Consider the following 21,458-nt stretch of genomic DNA (forward strand, 5'->3'; position numbering starts at 1 on the left):
ACATGGAGGTTCCTTAAAAAACTAAAAATAGAACTACCATACGACCCAGCAATCCCACTACTGAGCATATACCCTGAGAAAACCATAATTCAAAAAGAGTCATGTACCACAATGTTCATTGCAGCTCTGTTTACAATAGCCAGGACATGGAAGCAACCTAAGTGTCCATCGACAGATGAATGGATAAAGAAGATGTGGCACATATATACAATGGAATATTACTCAACCATAAGAAGAAACGTAATTGAGTTATTTGTAGTGAGGTGGATGGACCTAGAGTCTGTCACACAGAGTGAAGTAAGTCAGAAAGAGAAAAACAAATACCGTATGCTAACACGTATATATGGAATCTAAAAAAAAAAGGTTCTGATGAACCTAGCGGCAGGACAGGAATAAAGACGCAGATGTAGAGAATGGACTTGACATGGAGAGGGTGAAGGGTAAGCTGGGATGAAGTGAGAGAGTGGCATGGACATATATACACTACCAAATGTAAAATAAATAGCTAATGGGAAGCAGCCACATAGCACAGGGAGATCAGCTCGATGCTTTGTGACCACCTAGAGGGGTGGTATAGAGAGGGTGGGAGGGAGATGCAAGAGGGAGGAGATATGGGGATATATGTATATGTATAGCTGATTCACTTGGTTATAAAGCAGAAACCAACACACCATTGTAAAGCAGTTATACTCCAATAAAGATGTTTTAAATAAACTTTGCATTCCAAAAAAAAAACAAACAAACAAATTAGGGTATGCCAAAAGAGAGTTAATAGAGGGTACCTAAAGAGAGTGGGACTCTCTGGTGGCAGAAACCAATTTTCTCTACCAGAATTCTTTTGGGAGCTGACCCTGCCCTTCTCTTTTTTTCTCATCACAAAATGGAAACATGACCTAGTAACCATTAAGCTAACATGATAGTCATAACATAAAGCACATATTTATTAATCGTTGCAGTGACTATAACTGGATAGCTGCCTGTATAGTGTCAACTCTTCGGTCACTTCCTTCTTCCACACTGCAGGGATCTAAGGAGCCACCTTGGGAAATATGAAGTAACTTCCTTCCAATTAAATTTGTGTCAGACAAGTACCATTTTTGTGTAGTCAGTCAAACAATTAATTCACAAGCAGCTTGGTGCTGCCCTTAGAAGTTTGCAATTTATTTGAGAAAGCATTTATGTTAAGTAGTTGTATTATGTATCTATATTATGTTTATTATACAGTTTACTATATATTTATATAATATAAAAGATAAAGAGCATTGCAAGGCTGTTGTAGATAATACATAAATGAAATAAAGATGTTTGTGTGGTTAATTAGAAAAAGCTGCCTAAGCTGGACAAATTGCCACATGTTTAGGCCCTGGCTATACCATGTTTTTCTATGGGCTAGCGGTCTGCAAGGCACACACTTCTCTGACATTTTCCTGAATTGCCTAATATCCAATCTGGTTATGCCTTTTTGTCTCCAGCTGTCTGTAGATGTTCTTGGGCATTTATAGTGAGAGAAACATCTTTTTTTCCCTTCTCTTCCTCTTCTATATATAGATAGATATAGATAAGTATCACGTGATTATTTGAAGGATTGAAATTTCATTTTGATTTGGCTTTCCTGGGTGGAAAACATTTACATCATTTCATACTTTTGAGCATGAATTGCCTCTTTTTCTAGGTGTAATCCATTTCTACTCTTCAGCATACGGAAGATTTTATGAATAATGTTCAGTGCAGAAAGAGAGCTCTAAAAATAATTGTGCTAGTAGGGTTTTGTTAGTCTTATGTGGAACAGTGACAGGAGAAAAGAACAAAGGCACATCAGAGGAAAGGTAGTGGTCGGCAGAGCATTTGATTTCATTTGCCTCCACCAAAGAGCTTGCATTTAGTGGAGAAGGAAAAACAAATAAGAAACAGGAGATCTGCACTAGCTATTGAATGTTTCATTTCTCATCACTGTTAGTCACATTTGAATGGAATCATTGCAGTCTTTTTGGTGTGTATAACTAAGCCTTTTTTTCCCAAAAGGAAAATCTTGAATTTTATGTTTAAAAGCACAATGAGATGTTTTTGACATTCTGCAGTTTGTTTTGGAATTCATAGTCTTAAAACCCATTGACTTTCAGTAAGGTGGTAAAGGGTGTACAATACATGTCATTTTTATGCCTGATTGCACCTGGGATAGTCTCTAATGCATATTATATATACACACCTTTCATCATCCGTTTCTACCTGACAGCTTACAGCGTTAGGCTGAATGTTGCGATTAACAACTGAATGGGGGTGAAATGCCAAGCGGTATTACAATGGATTCTTATTGGAAAACATAAGCTCTTTAGAGCTTATTTTTTATACTTTTCCATGAAGATTTTAAGCCGACATATATGCCAGTACATAATTAAAATAACATACTCTTTAAATGTTTAAGTTATTCTCCAGAAATGGAGATAGATTTGGCTAATCAAATGATGATTCTCCTCTTGAGCTGGGATTTAAGCATGCGTTTTGCACAGGGAAATCTGTTTTGCAAATGCATTACTGATTATTCTTTAAAATGTATGTATACAGGGTTGTTAGAATTAAGAACTGTTGGGATCATATCTTAATATAGTTATTTTACCAAGATTCATATTATTCAGCCCAGCCCAGGGAATGAGATTTTTAAAATTTGTTTTCTTATTCTGCTCCTATACTTGAGTTTTTGGTCTAGTGGTCATCAAATATTCCCTAGAAATACATTTGCATAGAATTCCCAAAACAAACTAATAAAATCACTTAAAAAAACTTTTTAGTATGCAAAATCCAGATTCTGGGCTTACATGCTTTAGCCATGTGCTAAAAATTATATAAGCAAATACCAAAGAAAGCCAAGTTGGTCAAGGCTGTGACTTATAAAGAATGCCAGGCAATGTTGGACACTCCAGATATTCTTTTTCCTTCTCTTGGCCTGAAAAATACTTCAGGAAAGAAGCTACCATGCCCATCTTTCATTTCAAATTTTTTAGTTTTGATGTCCTTTCTCAGCTTGTAAACCTTTTAGGCCAGTTATTGGCTCTTAGATAAATAATATGTCGTTTAATCCATATTGACTAATTAACTGTTTGTAACTTTCCAGGTACTGATGAGGATGAATGTGATTTGGAGAAATTATTTTTCTCGTCTAAGGATAAGAAAGATGCCTCACAGATACCGAAGTAGTTATCACCCAGTGGCCCCTCTGGGATCAAGGATTTTAACTGATCCAGCCAAAGTTTTTGAACACAACATGTGGTAAGTTATCTTTTTTTTTTTTTGTGGTACACGGGCCTCTTACTGTTGTGGCCTCTCCCGTTGCGGAGCGCAGGCTCAGCGGCCATGGCTCACGGGCCCAGCCACTCTGCGGCATGTGGGATCTTCCCGGACCAGGGCACGAACCCGTGTCCCCTGCATCGACAGGCGGACTCTCAACCACTGCGCCACCAGGGAAGCCCGGTAAGTTATCTTTTTAGGTGTGATATAATGTATGTACATTAAGCATCACCAGTGTTATTTTCATTTAGTGCCAGAAAAGGATTTTTTAAATTGAGCGCTTATGTTGTTGAAGTTAAAAGCAAGGGTAACTGATCCCAACTTAAATGTTGCCAATTCTGAATTTCTTTGCAAAGAGAATTAGAAAAGTGAAGTTTCCCAAGTGCTTTCCTCAGCTTTGGGTTCTTGCAGGCCCTCCCTGCTCACCTCTGATCCTGATTTGGCAGCATATCACTGAGGGGGCTTCTTTTCTAGGTAGAGCCCTCCATTTGCCTCTTTTACAAGTACTTATCAATCAGCAAATGTGAACTCAGTACCTGCTGCTTACTGAGCACCAGGGAGAACACATTGGTTTGACCTTAATTCATGCTTTTAAGAAATCCACCCTTTATTTGTGAAGATAGATGGGTATTTATAGGAAAAACTGATAATTAGGAATACAAGGCAGCAAATTGTAAGGGCCCAGAGTGTTCTTATAAGGCATAGGTCTGTATAAGAACAACTCAAGGGCTTCCCTGGTGGCGCAGTGGTTGAGAGCCCACCTGCCGATGCAGGGGACACGGGTTCGTGCCCCGGTCTGGGAGAATCCCACATGCCGCGGAGCGGCTGGGCCCGAGAGCCATATAAAGGAAGGTTTAAGTGGAGAAACTGAGATATTTATTCTTTCTCCAGTACCCAGTATGGTGCCTGACACATAAATATTTGTGGAATAATAGATAGGTAAAGCTGGAGTAAGGGCATTCTAGGTGGGTAGACAGTCATATCCACCTAGATGAGGAAGTATAAGGCATATTCAGGAGAACAGGATAGTTTGCCGAAAATAAAGGCTCTTCTAGGAGATTGGTAAATGATAAGGTTGGAATGGTAATAGACCAGGTGTGGGGTAGGAGCAAGATTGTGTGTGGTCTTAAATTCACACCTGAAGTGAAAGGTATTACAGAGCCACTAAAGAGAAATGGCGTTCATTATACATGGTATATTAAGTATAAGTATTTGTATAACAGTATAAGGATAGATCAGCAGGTAGAACTAGAAGCAGAAAAGGGAAAATGAGAGAGAGATTGTAAGGGAAGAAAAAATAGAACTTGGTGCTTTTGTAAAATAAAGGAAAAGGAAACATTTGACTTGGAAGGTTTGATCCTAGATGACTAATAGAAATAGGAAAATCAAGAGGTAAATTGATTTTTTTTAAATATAATAGAAGAAAAACAGGTGGTTTATCTTCTTGTTTTGTTTGTTTGTTTTTTGTTTTTTTTTGCATTATGCGGGCCTCTCACTGTTGTGGCCTTTCCCGTTGCGGAGCACAGGCTCCGGACGTGCAGGCCCAGCAGCCATGGCTCACGGGCCCAGCCGCTCCGCGGCATGTGGGATCTTCCCAGACCGGGGCACGAACCCATGTCCCCTGCATTGGCAGGCGGACTCTCAACCACTGCGCCACCAGGGAAGCCCTTTTTTTTTGTTTGTTTTGTTTTTATCTTCTTTTTTTAAATTGAAGTATAGTTGATGTACAATATTATATAAGTTACAGGTATAAAGTATAGTGATTCACAATTTTTAAAGGTTATACTCCATTTATAGTTACAAAATATTGGCTATATTCTCATCCTTGTAGCTTATTTTATACATAATAGTTTGTAACTCTTAATTCCCTACCCCTATATTGCCCCTCCCTCTTCTCTCTCCCCCTGGTAACCACTGGTTTGTTCTCTATGTCAAACAGGTGGTTTCTTATAAAGTTAAATATACACTTATCATATGACACAGCAATTCCACCCACTCCTAGGTATTTACCAGAATAAATGAAAATATATGTCCACATAAAGACTTGTATATGAGTGCTCATAACAGATATAGGTATTAGACAAAATCAGAGGTAAATTGATTTTTTATTTTGGAATAAAGATGGTGCATTTAATTTTAGATATTTTGAATAGGTTTTCAGAGAGGGACATCCTGAGAAAAATGTCCAGAACATAGACTCCACTGCTAGGAAGAGAGAGCAGTCAGGGCTGAAGATGTGAGGTTGGGTATAATATCTGCAGACAAGATTGTTATCTGACTAGCCTTGGGAGCAGGACCTCTAGGGCTGGGAAAGTAATTCATGGACTTTCTATGTTTATATTGCAACAGAATATCAATTTTAAAAGTAAATAGATTGACTTTATTAATTAGTCCTGCACTATACAATATGGTGGCCCCTACCCACATATGGTTTTTGAGCACTTGAAACCTGGTTAGTCTGAATTCAGATGTGCTATAACATTTTGAAGATTTAATACAAGTAAAAGGTAAAGTATATCATTAATAATTTTGGTACTTAATTATTCAGTAAATGTTAAAATGATATTATTTTGGATATGTTGAATTACAGTATTTTATTAAAATTAATTTCCTTTTCACTTTTTTATCATGGCTACGAGAAAATTTTAAATTACATGTGTGGCCGACATTATACTTTCTTGGACAGTTACTAAGTTAAACCATTTTGACTATCATCACCAATTTGGACAGTTATAATAGGCTGTGAGATAATTGTCAAACAGTTAAACCTCCAGAGGAACTTCTGGTCCTAGGCAAGCTCCTCATTTGCCAGGTTTTTTGTTTTGTTTTTTGTCAGTAGACTCTAGTGATTTAGTTGTCTACATTTCTTTTTCCATTTGCTATCACTAGCTTTTTTGCCCAAGATTCCTGCCTGCCCATTTAAGTTCTGTTTTGTCATAGGCTCTCAGGGAAGCAAGGGTCATCTGGTTCAGTGCCTCTCAAACACTGTGGGCTAGCTTAGGGCTGCTGCACAAGAATCCCTTGAGGTATGGCCCAGGAATTTGTAATTTGAAAAAGTTCTTTTAGTAATTCTGTTGAGCTACCAGGTTTAGGAATCCTTGATGCAGTCCAATGGTTTCAAACTTCAGTAGAATTTTTTTTCCAAGTGAAGGCTTAACATAGAATCCCAATATTTAAAAGGTAAAAACAAACCTACTCTGAGTGAAGTGAAGTGGTCATAGAGGCTTGGGGCATTGACAGCTCCACTTCCCTTTTCCTCTCCCACCCCTCCCTCCCTCTAGCAGCCTAGAGGACCTTTAGGGTTCAGCTGACCAGAGTTTGAAAAACCTTGATCTGATCTCTACAGCCATCCTTCTCCATAGCAGACCCCCAAAGAAGTTACCCTGCCTGTGCAGGATACCTCTAGTGAACTCTCTCCAAAACAGATACATACTGTAATAATAAAAAAATAATAATTTTCTCCAAGGGAAGAGGAAAGTAGTTGCTTCACATCACCTTCCCATGTCCCCCACCCCAGTTCCCCCCATTTTTTTGCTTGAAGAGAAGATAAGTAAATTAAACTGAAAACCAGAAGACTGGTTTACTTTCTCCTTACTTCAAGTCCAAAGTTCTGTCTAAAAGTTCTCACTTCCTTCCTTATTTCCTCCTTTATATTTAAGAATAATGTCTCCTCATGCTGAATTTTGATTTTTAAGAAGTCTCTTAACAAGTACATGTCAGTTTTCTCTCAGAGATGTTGATCAGAATTGTGTACAGTTCATTTTTCCCTTTAGCCTCTAGTTTAGTTAATAAGAACTATTTACTCTATACATGAACCTCTTGTTAAAAATTTTTTGAGAAAAAATAAAAATACCGTTTTTCTTCAGTTTCTATATCCTGAGTAATATTTGCCCTCCAGATTCTGGATATTACTAGTATTTACATCTGCCTATAGGCTCTTAATTCTTAATAGTTTAGTTAAGTGAATTTCACATAACATAAAATTAACCATTTTAGGTGAACAGTTCAGTGGCATTAATTACATTCACGATTTTGTGCAACCAGCATCGTTCCAAAACATTTCCATAACTCTAAAGTAAAATCCCTTATCCATTAGGCCTCTTACACTCATGCTACAGTTCCCAGCCCCTGGCAACCACCAATCTGTGTTCGTCTCTAGAGAATTACCTCTTCTGCATATTTCGTATAAATGAGATTATACAATATGTGATCTTCTGTGTCTGGCTTCTTTCCCTTAGCATAAAGTCTTGGAGGTCCATCCATATTGTAGCATGTATCGGTACTTGATTCATTTTTATGACAGAATGGTATTCCATTGTATGTATATACCACAGTTGGTTTATCCACTCATTCACTGATGGACATTTAAGCTATTTCCACCTTTTGGCTCTTGTGAACAGAGCTGCTGTGAACATGTGTGTACATGTACTTGTTTGAGTCACCTAGGAATGGAACTGTGGGGTCATGTGGTAATTCTACATTTAACTTTTTGCAGAACCGCCAAACTTTTCCACAGTGACTAAATCATTTTGTATTCCACTTATAGTCTTTTAGTTATACTTAGTACATTTATCAATTTGGGGGGTACTGACATGAAACTATATTCAGAGTGCTTGTGAGACATGGCCCAGACATCTGTCTGTATTGAGCAAATTACACGGTTACTTGGAAGAATCATTCCTTATTCCACGCTGCTCCTGGTTTAAGTGTATAGGAACTTTTCAGGGGACCCCCGAAATTTATAAGGAAGCAGTAAGCACTTGTATTATCATATAACTAAATCAGCTAGGCCAGCAGCTTTCAAGCTTTTTGGCATGACCCACAGTAAGGAGAACAGTTTACATCATGGAACAGTACCTGTACGTATAACACATGCACATATATGAAACAGGAACAGAAGTTTCCTATGCAGTTTTGCCATGTAAGACATGCACTCAGAGTTTCCATTTGTTCTTTTCTGCTCCATTTTTGTTTTTTTCTCTTTTTAAATGTAGATGGACTAACTAAATTGATTTCATGACTCACTGAAAGGGTCATGACCTTTAGTTTAAAAGCACTGAGCTAAGTGATTCTCTGTAGATCCAAGGCAAGACCTATATCCTGTAACATGACTTTCTATTACATAACCCATTTAAATAACTGACTGTTTCCAGCATCCCAATAGAGTTCAGGTATCAAGAATTCTTTCTTACTATATAGTCTGAATTTTCTTTATACAGTAATTTGTCATGAGAGGCAATCTAGATGTTAAAAGGGGCAGTCTACATGTCTAACTTTAGGAAGTTACTTAATCTCTTTGTGCCTCAGTTTCCTCATCTCTAAAATGGGATAATAATAGTAATATTAACCTCATAGAGTTCTTGTAAGGGTTGAATTAGTATATATATATTATAATATAAATTGTATATACATGATAAATAAGCAACACATAAGAATTAGCTGTATTATTATTATTACCATTTCCTAACATGTACTTTAGTTACTTATGTGTCTGTTTTATCTTCATTATTAGATTATATGACTCTTCAGAGAAGAACTTAGCTTATATCTGTTTCATTGCTATATTCTCTATATTATAGGCACCCAATAAGTTTGTTTGAATAAGTGAATCAATGTAGAGAAATAGGAGATCCAATTCATGTCTACTTGAAATTTACAGCTAGACTGAGAGTTACTATCATAGCTATAAAAAATAAATAAATAAAAAATAAATTTAAAAAATATCATAGCTAAACATGGGCTTCAGAACCCAAAAAATCTGAATTTAAGCCCTGACTCTACCCCTTTCCAGGGTTAGAATTTGAGGAATTTGAGCAAGTTTTTTTCATGAGGTGTTGTGAGTATTAAAGGAAATAAATATGTAAAACACTTAGTAGTAGTAAGCTCCCTAAAAGGCATCATTCTTGTTATTATTATAAGATGGAGAGTTGAGATATATACCAATGAATAAATAAACAGTATAGAGGACTATGCAGGGTCATACAGTGAAGACAGTGAAGACCATAGGAATAGTCTTCAGAATAGGAAGAGATTTTTGAGATGGGGATGTAAGAAAGTCAATAAGATTTCATAAGGCAGGTAGGATTTAACCTGGGCTCTAAGGATGAGGAGGATTTAAATAGTGAAAACCCTTTTGTTCTAGACATGAGCAAAGATCTGCATTGTACACGAGGTATATTTCGTGTACAAAAGCAAGCAAATAGACCAGCCCACTTGGAAGAGAGGTTTCACATTTTGAAACTGGGTAAATGGTGTGACAAAAGAAGTATTTTAGGAGAATTAATCAGGCTCTGTTGTCAGGACACGTAGAGTTAACCATTATAGAACATGAAATGATATCTTTTTTCCTTAGCATTTTTGTTATATTGACATGTACCCATCACTGGGCTAGGTTCAGAGCAGTACTCAAGAGAGGAACAGCAGATGATCACTGCTCTAAAGGAGCTCTAGTCTGTTTCACTAATAAGCTTGAGTCCTCCGGGTAAAGAAGATGGAATGAATCTGAAAAACAAAGTATTCCTCCTCCAACAAAATGAATAAGAAGTAGTAAAAGCAAGCAAAAACTATGCCAACAGCAACTACAAGAGTTCATACTGTTCATACATAGACAATTAGTGACCAAGGAAAGAAACTATAGATTCATGTGTGGCCCAGAGTGGCTCCTAACCCTATCTTTATCCCTCAGAAGCAGTACTAGGGAAAGGTCAGCTGACAAATCATTACTAATACTCATTAGGCAGCCCTGGCAAATGTTGAGAAAGAGCCCTTGAAAATAAATGTTCTTACCTATCACAGAAAAATTTGAGGTCTTAGTGAGCAGGGAAAATCATGGGGCTCACCATTTTCCAGAGTTCCATGCTGAATTGAAACTATCCAAAGCCCAAGGGAAGCCCCCTTAGGAATAGGACACATCCTAACTAGATAAGTGAAACCTAGCATAGATAGGACTTAATAAATCTCAAAAAAAAAAAAAAAAAAAAAGCAGACCCAGACCCTCATAGAATAAAGGCTGCCAACTACCCAGTGGAGTTCCCCCTTCTCCCCCACCTCTGACACCCTCAGATTACAGAAAAGTGCAGAGGATACATAATACCCAGCCTTCAAACTAAGCTTGCAGAGAAAGATAAACCTGAGTAAGGTTTGGTGTCAAGAGAATTTGTCTGCCAACAAACCAGAGAGGAAAGAAGGAAGGAGGGGAGAAAGAACATAGCATGCACTATGGATTAGTTTGCATTTTCCAATATTTTATGTAAAGGGAATCACAATATATACTCTTTTTTTTCTGGCCTCTTTTACTAAGGATCATTATTTTTAGGTTTATGCATGTTGTTGCATATATCAATATTTTGCTTATTTTTATGACTGATAAAAGAATAAAATCAGAATATATAAAAAGCTCTCAAAATTCGATAAACAACCCAATAAAAATGGGCAAAATATTGAACAGACACTTCACCTAAGAAGATACACTGATAACAAGCATATGAAAAGATGCTCAAACATCAGTAGTCATTAGGGAAGTGCAAATTAAAGTCACAGTGAAATACTACCAAACATTTATTAGAACAGCTAAAATTCAAAATACTGTACCAATACTGTTGGTGAAGATGTAGAGGAACTGGAATTTTCATACACTGCTGGTGGGAATATAAAATGGTGCAACCACTTTGGAAAACAGCTTGGCAGTTTCTTAAAAAATTAAACATACAACCTCTATATGATTCAGCCATTCCATTCCTAGATATTTATCCAAGAGAAAAGAAAGCATACAAAGACTTTTGCATGATTGTTCATAGCTTTATGTGTAATAGTCAAATTTGGCAACAACCCAAATGTCCATCAACAAGTAAATGGATAAACAAATTGTGGTATATCTATATAATGAACACTACTAATAAAAAAGGAATGAAACTATTGATACACACAACGACATGAATGAATTTCAAAATAATTATGCTGAGTGAAAGAAGCTAGAAATAAAGAGTATGTACTTTACTTTTACTGTACTGGAAAATGCAAACTAATCTATAGAGGCCGACAACAGATCAGTGGTTGTTAGTGAAGCAGGAGGCGGGTGTGGCGAGAAGGGGAGAGGTGGAAGGGAGGGATTACAAAGGTGCACCAGAAAACTTGAGAGTAATGGATATATTCATTAACTTGGTTGTGGTGACGTTTTCACGCATATTACATTTGTCAAAATGTATCAGATCATATACTTTAAATATGTGCGGTATGTCAGTTATACCTCAATAAAGCCATTAAAAAATATGGTTACATCCATACATCGGGAAACAATGTAGCAGTTAATAAAAATAAGAGAGATCCATGTGTATTGATATCAAGAGATGGCTATGGTATGTCGTTAAACAGAAAGAGCAAGTTGCAGAAAAGTATCTCTAGTATGGCCTCATTTTTATTAAGGAATTTCTATACATGTGCTACAGTATATACATATCTTTGTTTTTATATACACAGAGAAATGTCTGGAAAGGTCCACATCATACTGATAACACTGTTTATCTCAGGGATGGACATGGGGATAAGAAGTAGGGTAGAGATGAAACTTCGTATTTTATAAGCATTAGTATTATTTGAATTTTGAGTTTTTTAAAAGAATGCCCCCCATGTACATATTCTCATCTTACTGTCTATCTGATAAAGTCTTTGTTCTTTAATAATCAATTACAACTCCTCGTCTTCCTAACAGTTTTGAGTTCTACCAAATCTTCTTCATTTTCGTGTCCCCAGTTCACAGCCCAGTGCCTAATAGTTATAGGTTGTCAATAAATGTCTAATGAGAGAAGTAAATATTGTTTTTTTTCCAGCAGCTGTGACCTCTATCTCTTGTATGCAGAAGTGGGAAGGCATTGGTTCTTTCTGTGTGTCTTTTGTATGTCATTCATTCCTAAGTAAGAAACTGAATTACTAATAAAAATAATCAACTGAAATATTTATTATGGCCAAAAAAGATAAGTGGAAAGCCAGGACTCAGAAATATAAATTAGTGTCAATAGTAGAAAAGATTTAACTGAAGTTACTTCAATTATTCTCTGATTTACCTATAACAACTATATTTTATCCGAGACCTTTTTTTTACCGATTAACATCTCTGTGAAGTCATGGCATTTCTTAAAATTGATGGCATCTTACAATTGTAATTGGAAGTGTTTTTTTCTTTCTTACAGAAAGAAGAAAGGTACAGAAAATAATGGTATCCTAGATTTGATGAAATAGGATAATTATAATTTCAAAGTACATAGTCTTAATTGTACACTGTTTTGAGAACTATTACATTTATTTTACTAATACAAAAACTAAGAGACATAGAAAATATAAATTACTTTCCACTGCCATACATCAAGATTAACATTTGAATATTTGTTATATTGTTAGAAAAGCATGAAAACCTTTTGTTATATGGATAAATTGGCAACAGACATAAAAGATTGACCCAGAAGGAAGTACATGTGAACATATGGGAAAATATACAACAGTAAAAGAAATACAAATCGAAACAATTTGGTACCTTTTTAGAGCTACTAAAATAACACCAAAAAAGAAAGAAAAAGAGAGAGAGAAATTTAAGATAACACCGTATCCTGGTAGCAGTGTAAGTTAATACAATCTGGTTATATTTCTGTTTATTTTTTGTCTCATCTGTTCTTTTATTTTTCTCTACTGGCTTTTTGGCTATACATCTTTTGATTATTTTTTGTATGTTATTTTAGAGCAATAGTTTCAAACATTTTGGTCTTAGAACCCCTGTACACTGTTAAATCATTGAGGACCCCAAAGACCTTTTATTTATGTGGATTATATCTATTGATATGTTCAATATTAGGGATTGAAACTGAACAGTAAAATATTAATTAATTTTAAAACAATAATAAACATTACATGTTAACATAAATTCATATTTTCATGAAAATATCTATTTGCTCCCCAAAAATATAGTGCAAGGAGTGCATTGTTTTAAATGTTTGTAAGTCTCTCTAATGTCTGGCTTAATGGAAAAAGCTGGATTCTCACATGTGCTTCTTCATTTAATCTTTTGTGTAATGTTGTTTAGGTTGAATTATATGAAGGAAACTTGGCCTCACACAGATATGTACTTGTAAAAGAGAGGAGTGTTATAATAGCATCTTAAGATAATTTTAGATATTTTTCTTTTTTTTTTTAGTTGTGCCCCACATCTTGTGGGATCTTAGTTCCCTGACCTGGGATTGAACCCTGGCCCTCGGCAGTGAAAGCGCAGGAGTCCTAACCACTGGACCACCTGGGAATTCCCCATATTTTTCTTTCCTTTTTAAAAAATATTTATTTCTTTATTTTTGGCTGTGTTGGGTCTTCGTTGCTGCACGCGGGCTTTCTCTAATTGCGGCAAGCAGGGGCTATTCTTCATTGTGGTGCATGGGGGTCTAATTGTGGTGGCTTCTCTTGTTGCAGAGCACGGGCTCTAGGTGCGCAGGCTTGCTTCACTAGTTGTGGCTCACAGGCTCTAGAGCGCAGTCTAAGTAGTTGTGGCACATGGACTTAGTTGCTCCGCAGCATGTGGGATCTTCCCGGACCAGGGCCCGAACCTGTGTCCCCTGCACTGGCAGGTGGATTCTTAACCACTGTGCCACCAGGGAAGCCCCCCCATATTTTTCTTGATACTACATTAAATCTCAGCAGCAGCAGTTTCTTAGTTGCAATATGGAATATGAAACCATATCAATGAACTTTTGGTATTGTGCTATATTATAATCCATTGTTACACCTTATACTTTTTTTAAAAATAAATTTATTTATTTTATTTATTTATTTTTGGCTGCGTTGGGTCTTTGTTGCTGTGCCCCGTTTTTCTCTAGTTGCGGTGAGTAGGGGCTACTCTTCGTTGCGTTGTGCGGGCTTCTCATTGCGGTGGCTTCTCTTGTTGCGGAGCACAGGCTCTAGGCGTGCAGGCTGCAGTAGTTGTGGCTCATGGGCTCTAGAGCGCAGGCTCAGTAGTTGTGGTGTACAGACTTAGTTGCTCCGTGGCATGTGGGATCTTCCCAGACCAGGGCTCAAACCCGTGCCCCCTGAATTGACAGGCAGATTCTTAACCACTGCGCCACCAGGGAAGCCCACACCTTATATTTTGAATTTTTTTTTTACCTATGCATCATTTTATGACATCATGTATGGATAATTTGGAAAGTTTAGTTCCCTGTTTTATGTAAATTCAGATGACACATTTCATTATACAATATTCAAAAATCACATTTGTTAATACACCATTATTCCCATCAGGAAAAATCTCTTAAGTATTGGGAGCTATCAAACTCGTGGTGGAAACAACCTTTCCAAAATCCTAATTTTTGCTTGAAAGCACAAAATTTATCTTTGACAGCAAATACTTTTTCTTTTCTTAAAGTGATAGGCTGATTTTGTTTACTTTTAAGATGCCGAATACTCAAGTCTGAATAGCTATAGTTTGTCTACAGTTGCTCTTTCAAGTAAAAATAGCATTCCATGAGAAAAGCATGTAATTTAGTTCACAATGCAAACAATCATACAAGTACTTTTCTACAAGTCATTCATCAGACTTCAGTGTGCAGCTTTTTGCATGCCTCCCATTTTGTCACATAAAATATTAAAAATATATTTACCGAAGGGTAATATATTATCCTCCTCCTTCACATGCTAAAAGTTTTGATTATCTGGTGGACATTATGGATGATATCTTATGTGGAATTTGGATTATGTTGTCTTCCTTTAAAGGTGTTGAGGTTTTTTTCCTGGCAAGTGGTTAAATTATTGCCAAATCTTCTTGGTCAAGTCAGATTTAATTTTAGGTTCTGTTCAGGTGAAATTATTTTGATATTTTTCTGAATCTAGCGTGATTCTTATTCCTATAGCATGGCATTTCTGGGGTCTTAACTGAATGCCTGAAGTGTTCAGAGAGGTCTCTCCACTCTGGCTTAGCCAGAACTCCAGTATCTCCAAGCACTGCACTGCACTGCCTATGCAGACTTCAGGGACCCTCCCCTTTGTCCAACCCCCTCTTGTTCAGTATTCTGCTGCACAAAGTCTCACCATCTCAGCAGCTCTGAACCTTGATTTCTGCCTTCTCAACTCACAAAACTACCACTCAGTGAGTCAGCCAGGCTCTGCTTGGGCTCTACCTCTGCACCACAGTCTAGAACATGTCCCAGACAGAAAGCCCAGGGTAAATGTGGGAGTTGACCTTTTGTGTTTCTCTTCTTTTAGGGATCACAGTCCTGTGCTGTCTGAAGTGTAGTCCAGTGCCTAAAAGCAATTGCTTTATATACTATTTTATCCAGTTTTATTACTGTTTATAGCAGAAGGATAAGCCTATTTCTAGGTACTCTGTCATGGCGCCAATCACAAATCCTATACAGCAGTTTTACGCCATAATTATGAATATTTTGTAGCTATGTAGAAGAGTGTGTGTGTGTGTGTGTGTGTGTGTATCCACAAATACAGGAAGGGAACTTGAAAAAATAAGAACTGTTAATTGATTAGGATATTTAAATGAAAGGTAAGACTTTTTCCTCTTTAAATTTTTCTATTAATATAATTGTAACTATGTAATAAAATGACTTTGTTATGGAATTAAAGATTACTGAAATAGTTTTAAGGTGAAACTAATAAACTTTATTTCTTCCTTTTACCTAACAATATTTTATTTTTAATTCACTAGGCACCTGATACATTTGTTAAATTTGTCTTTAAATTTTCTTCTATAATGACACTTTTTCATACACAGTAAATGACCAAGACAGAAAAACATTTTATCTGCGTAGCTTACACTGGGTACTTTGGTTTATATCTGATTGTTAAAAATTATAATAGGAAGTGACACCACATTCAGCAGTTTTCTATAAGTAGGAACCTCAGAAACATTAGTACCCAAGCTAAATGATTGGGGAGAGAGTGTGTGTGTTTTAACTTTTCAAAACCAAACCAAATGCATGATTATTTAGACTGTTATTGCCATCAACTTAAAGCTAAAGCAAGGAATCATCATTCAATTGCACTATACATATAGAAGGAATATGAAATCACACACACACGCACACATATGAACTGAAGTCATAGGACTCATGGCCGCTCCAAAATTACGAATTAATTCTACTAGCCTTGGTGTGAAAATTTCTTTTTTTTTTTTAACATCTTTATTGGAGTATAATTGCTTTACAATGGTGTGTTAGTTTCTGCTTTATAACAAAGTGAATCAGTTATACATATACATATGTTCCCATATCTCTTCCCTCTTGCGTCTCCCTCCCTCCCACCCTCCCTTTTCCATCCCTCTAGGTGGTCACAGAGCACCGAGTTGATCTCCCTGTGCTATGCGGCTGCTTCCCGCTAGCTATCTATTTTATGTTTGGTAGTGTATATATATCCATGCCACTCTCTCACTTTGTCACAGCTTACCCTTCCCCCTCCCCATATCCTCAAGTCCATTCTCTAGTAGGTCTGTGTCTTTATTACCGTCTTGCCCCTAGGTTCTTCATGACCTTTTTTTTTTTTCTTAGATTCCATATATATGTGTTAGCATACGGTATTTGTTTTTCTCTTTCTGACTTACTTCACTCTGTATGACAGACTCTAGGTCCATCCACCTCACTACAAATAACTCAATTTTGTTTCTTTTTATGGCTGAGTAATATTCCATTGTATATATGTGCCACATCTTCTTTATCCATTCATCTGTCGATGGACACTTAGGTTGCTTCCATGTCCTGGCTATTGTAAATAGAGCTGCAATGAACATTTTGGTACATGACTCTTTTTGAATTCTGGTTTTCTCAGGGTATATGCCCAGTAGTGGGATTGCTGTGTCGTATGGTAGTTCTATTTTTAGTTTTTTAAGGAAGCTCCATACTGTTCTCCATAGTGGCTGTATCAGTTTACATTCCCACCAACAATGCAAGAGGATTCCCTTTCCTCCACACCCTCTCCAGCATTTATTGTTTCTAGATTTTTTGATGATGGCCATTCTGACTGGTGTGAGATGATATCTCATTGTAGTTTTGATTTGCATTTCTCTAATGATTAATGATGTTGAGCATTCTTTCATGTGTTTGTTGGCAATCTGTATATCTTCTTTGGAGAAATGTCTATTTAGGTCTTCTGCCCATTTTTGGATTGGGTTGTTTGTTTTTTTGATATTGAGCTGCATGAGCTGCTTGTAAATTTTGGAGATTAATCCTTTGTCAGTTGCTTCATTTGCAAATATTTTCTCCCATTCTGAGGGTTGTCTTTTGGTCTCGTTTATGGTTTCCTTTGCTGTGCAAAAGCTTTTAAGTTTCATTAGGTCCCATTTGTTTATTTTTGTTTTTATTTCCATTTCTCTAGGAGGTGGGTCAAAAAGGATCTTGCTGTGATTTATGTCATAGAGTGTTCTTCCTATGTTTTCCTTTAAGAGTTTGATAGTGTCTGGCCTTACATTTAGGTCTTTAATCCATTTTGAGTTTATTTTTGTGTATGGTGTTAGAGAGTGTTCTAATTTCATACTTTTACATGTACCTGTCCAGTTTTACCAGCACCACTTATTGAAGAGGCTGTCTTTTCTCCAGTGTATATTCTTGCCTCCTTTATCAAAGATAAGGTGACCATATGTGCGTGGGTTTATCTCTGTACTTTCTATCCTGTTCCATTGATCTATATTTCTGTTTTTATGCTTGTACCATACTGTCTTGATTACTGTAGCTTTGTAGTATACTAAAAATCCTATCTTTTATTTTTAAGATTTCTTTTTCTCAAATTCAAGTTTTCAGGAAAAATATTCAGCATATTTTATATTTTCTTCTCAATTCTCTTTTTTTTTTTTTTTTTTTCTGTGGTACGTGGGCCTCTCACTGTTGTGGCCTCTCCTGTTGCAGAGCACAGGCTCCAGACGCGCAGGCTCGGTGGCCATGGCTCCACAGCATGTGGGATCTTCCCAGACCGGGGCATGAACCTGCGTCCCCTGCATTGGCAGGTGGACTCTCAACCACTGAACCACCAGGGAAGCCCTCAATTCTCTTTTTTTAAGAAAACATATATTCTTTTTTATTACAAAGATTGCTGGGTTTTCCCCCAAGAAGGATAGCATAAAGTTTTAATGACCATTGTTATACGTCTTAAACATGCAGTATAGTTTTTTTATAAATATGGTTTTTAAAAGGATTATCTCTAGTTGAAGCAGCTTTACAATATTAAGGAAATTTTAAGGCAGTTACTCTTTATTCCACTATTCTACTATAATTGTTTTTATTTCACCCAGTGTGTATATTATTTTATATAGTTGTGATTATAATACATACACAGTTTGGGGATCTGTTGTTTTAACCTCATGCTTTTTCATATATACTTTTCCATGTTGTTGCATAAACTTCATATCTGTCATTTTAAATGTCTGTATAATATTCCTTTGAGTTACCATACTTTTTCTATTATCCTATAAGTGAGGTTGTTTCCAGTTTTATGCTATTATATTTGTTACTCCAGTAAATACTGTTGTACAGATACTTCTCTGTACAGAACTTCTCTGGGTTTTTTTTAGTGGCTTCATTACAATAAATTCCCAGAGTATAATTTGCAAGTCAAACAGTATGAACCATTTTCTTCCTTCAGTAGTGGTGGTGGTGGTGGTGGTGGTGGTGGTGGTTGTGGTGGTTGTTAAAATACCTGATTATTTTCAGTTTGTTTGTTAGTTGTCTCTATACTTAAATTCTATTGTAATTGTATTTGTTACTTATAAACCTTAATGATTCTTATTGCTGTCTGTTGGGTTTGGATATACATGAATCAGACTCTTCTAATATAAGAACCTCCATAAAGCAGCTGGTCTGGAGGAAGTCCCCATAAATACAGTAGAAACATTTTATAGGTTTCTATGGGGATTCTGAAGCTATATAGTGGAAAATCTGTTCTCTTGGGGCTAAGGGTATAATATCCCCCTCACCTAGGAGTTAAGAAAATGAAGCAACGTAAAAAACAGTATAAGGAAGTTAGAGCAATTTAAGAAATAACTAAATCTATTAAATACTCAGGAAGAAGCAAGTTAAACTAACAGTTTAAAACAAATGCGTACGGGTGAAAACCACATACGCTCTCATCTCAGAGCTTGATTTTTTTTACAGGGAAACGGACTGTTCTATTTTCCTTATTATATTTTTTAGAAATTCATAGATGAGAAACTTGTCCCCAGCCTTAGCAATACTATTTTTTCAATAAGTGATTTATTGCCTTTAACGTCATAACTGTCATATAATAATATTCTCTATATATTTATAGGTACAGAATATAAAATGTAGTTACCAGCTCCAAGTTATATATGCGATTGCTCACATATATTAAAATAAGTCAAAGCAAAAATTTGTTCTGATCTCATTCATTAAAGCAAGTGATAAAGCTGTTTAGTGATTATTTGGGTTGTAAATGATTGGGTTTTATTTGAAATAACAGTGGTTAAATTTTCATCTGTGAAACTCTGATTTTTACATTATCATCTACTTTTCCTGGGAACTTCAGTATACCAGTTTTGATCCTTCTTAAATGTAATTTCTCACCTTTCAGTGGTGTATTTATAGCCAGGTCACTGGAATATACCCTCTCATATCTGATTGCATAAACATGACTTAAAATAGTACTGAGCTTATCATCATTCCACCCAAAGCAACTCCTTATTCTGTCACTGTTGCCCCCACTTTCATCAGTACTCAGTTTTAATACCTTGGAATCATTCCTGACTCTCATTCTTCTCCCTTTAATATCTAGTTAATCTCCAGATCATAACTATAGTTTTCTTTCATAGTGTCTCCCCCTCTACTCTGCCTTTCTGTTTCCCATTGCCACCACCTTAGTGCTGGACCTCATTACTCCTAGACTACTGCAACAGACTTGAATTTGGGGTATGTGATTTCTTTATTGTTAAGAAAAACGGTTTATTCCAGGAAACTATATCACCTACTTACAGTTTTACCTATTGCAAAAAAAGAAACATAGACTTTGTAAGAACAAAACAAAACAAAAAATCACCTTTTTTCTATAAAGATGTTGCTTCTATTCCAAGAAAGATATTTTGGTGGCAGGAAATAATATTCTCTCATATGGAGTAAATTCTGAAACTGAAAATACTTATAGAAAGTGCCAGGTCTTAGAAAGATGACCTTCTTATATGCTATATCAAGTAGTCTATCATTTAAACATAAATGAATCCATATACAGAAATTAAGGCAGCTAATAAGAATAGTGCAAAAGGAGTATGAAAAAACTATTAAAGAATTCCCTGTTCATAAATTAACAGAAAAGCAAATAAATTTAGCCTTAGAATGAAACACAGCAAACCATACCAGCGCCCAGATAAACATGCACCATGGTGCTCCTGGGACACCACTTAAGCAGTTATCTCCAGAAGGTGGCTGGGGCTTGCAACACACCCAGAGTTAGAAGAACCGGAGGCGCTCCAGGGTTGCACCGGCGCTGTCACAAGGAACATCTGACACAATGTATTCATTTGCCTTGGAATTTGTTTGTGTCATTTGCCTTTGACTAACCTAGAATGAAAGAGGTATCCCTTGTCACTCTTTTTCTGCCTTCTTCAATTATAAAGCATGTTTTATAATCTTCATTTTTTGAAAGGGATCACATGCAGTGGTCAAAAGAAGAAGAAGCAGCAGCCAGAAAAAAAGTAGAAGAAAACTCAGCTGTGCGAGTCCTTCTGGAAGAGCAAGGTAAAGCAACTACGTGTTGTATCTCCTGGAGCCTGGCTTTCCTGTGTGCCCTTCCACTGATTCAGTTCACACCTCAGTCTCTTTTCCTCCTAATTGTGCCACTACTTTAGAGAGTTCTTAGCTTCTACCTTTGCTAATCTACTTGTTCCTTTGGGAGAATTCCCAGTTATTCCAGTGTAGCGGAACCAAAGTTAAAGAAATAAATTATGTATTCCCCCTATAAGTATAATCTCTTTCTATAGTCATATTATTGCTTTCTCTGGGAGATACATAAGGGTGGCATTTCAAACAGGATATGAGAACATAATTTAAATTTTTTCCTTTAGTTATGCATCTTTTAGTATGCTGTTGTGCACTTGACCTGCTAGGAATATTCAACAGATTCAAAAACTTTGAGTGAAGAAGGTAGAGTCATATCAAAATGTTTCTGGTCTTTTATTGAACATAAAGTTTCAATAAGGATTTGAG

General features: G+C 36.4%; 1 protein-coding gene across 1 annotated transcript in view; it reads left to right on the forward strand.

The window, feature by feature from the left end:
• Positions 1-227: 227 nt before the first annotated feature.
• The window catches only part of METTL8 (methyltransferase 8, tRNA N3-cytidine), a 99,254-nt gene continuing 78,023 nt past the window's right edge, over positions 228-21,458 (forward strand). Inside the window, exons 1-3 of the mRNA XM_060152663.1 lie at positions 228-297; positions 3,110-3,264; positions 20,899-20,990. Coding sequence (XP_060008646.1) covers positions 268-297; positions 3,110-3,264; positions 20,899-20,990 — 277 coding nt within the window. The 5' untranslated portion in view covers positions 228-267. The remainder of the gene's footprint in view (positions 298-3,109; positions 3,265-20,898; positions 20,991-21,458) is intronic.

This window comes from Lagenorhynchus albirostris, chromosome 6 (assembly GCF_949774975.1).
Source record: "Lagenorhynchus albirostris chromosome 6, mLagAlb1.1, whole genome shotgun sequence".
Taxonomy (NCBI): Eukaryota; Metazoa; Chordata; class Mammalia; order Artiodactyla; family Delphinidae; genus Lagenorhynchus; species Lagenorhynchus albirostris.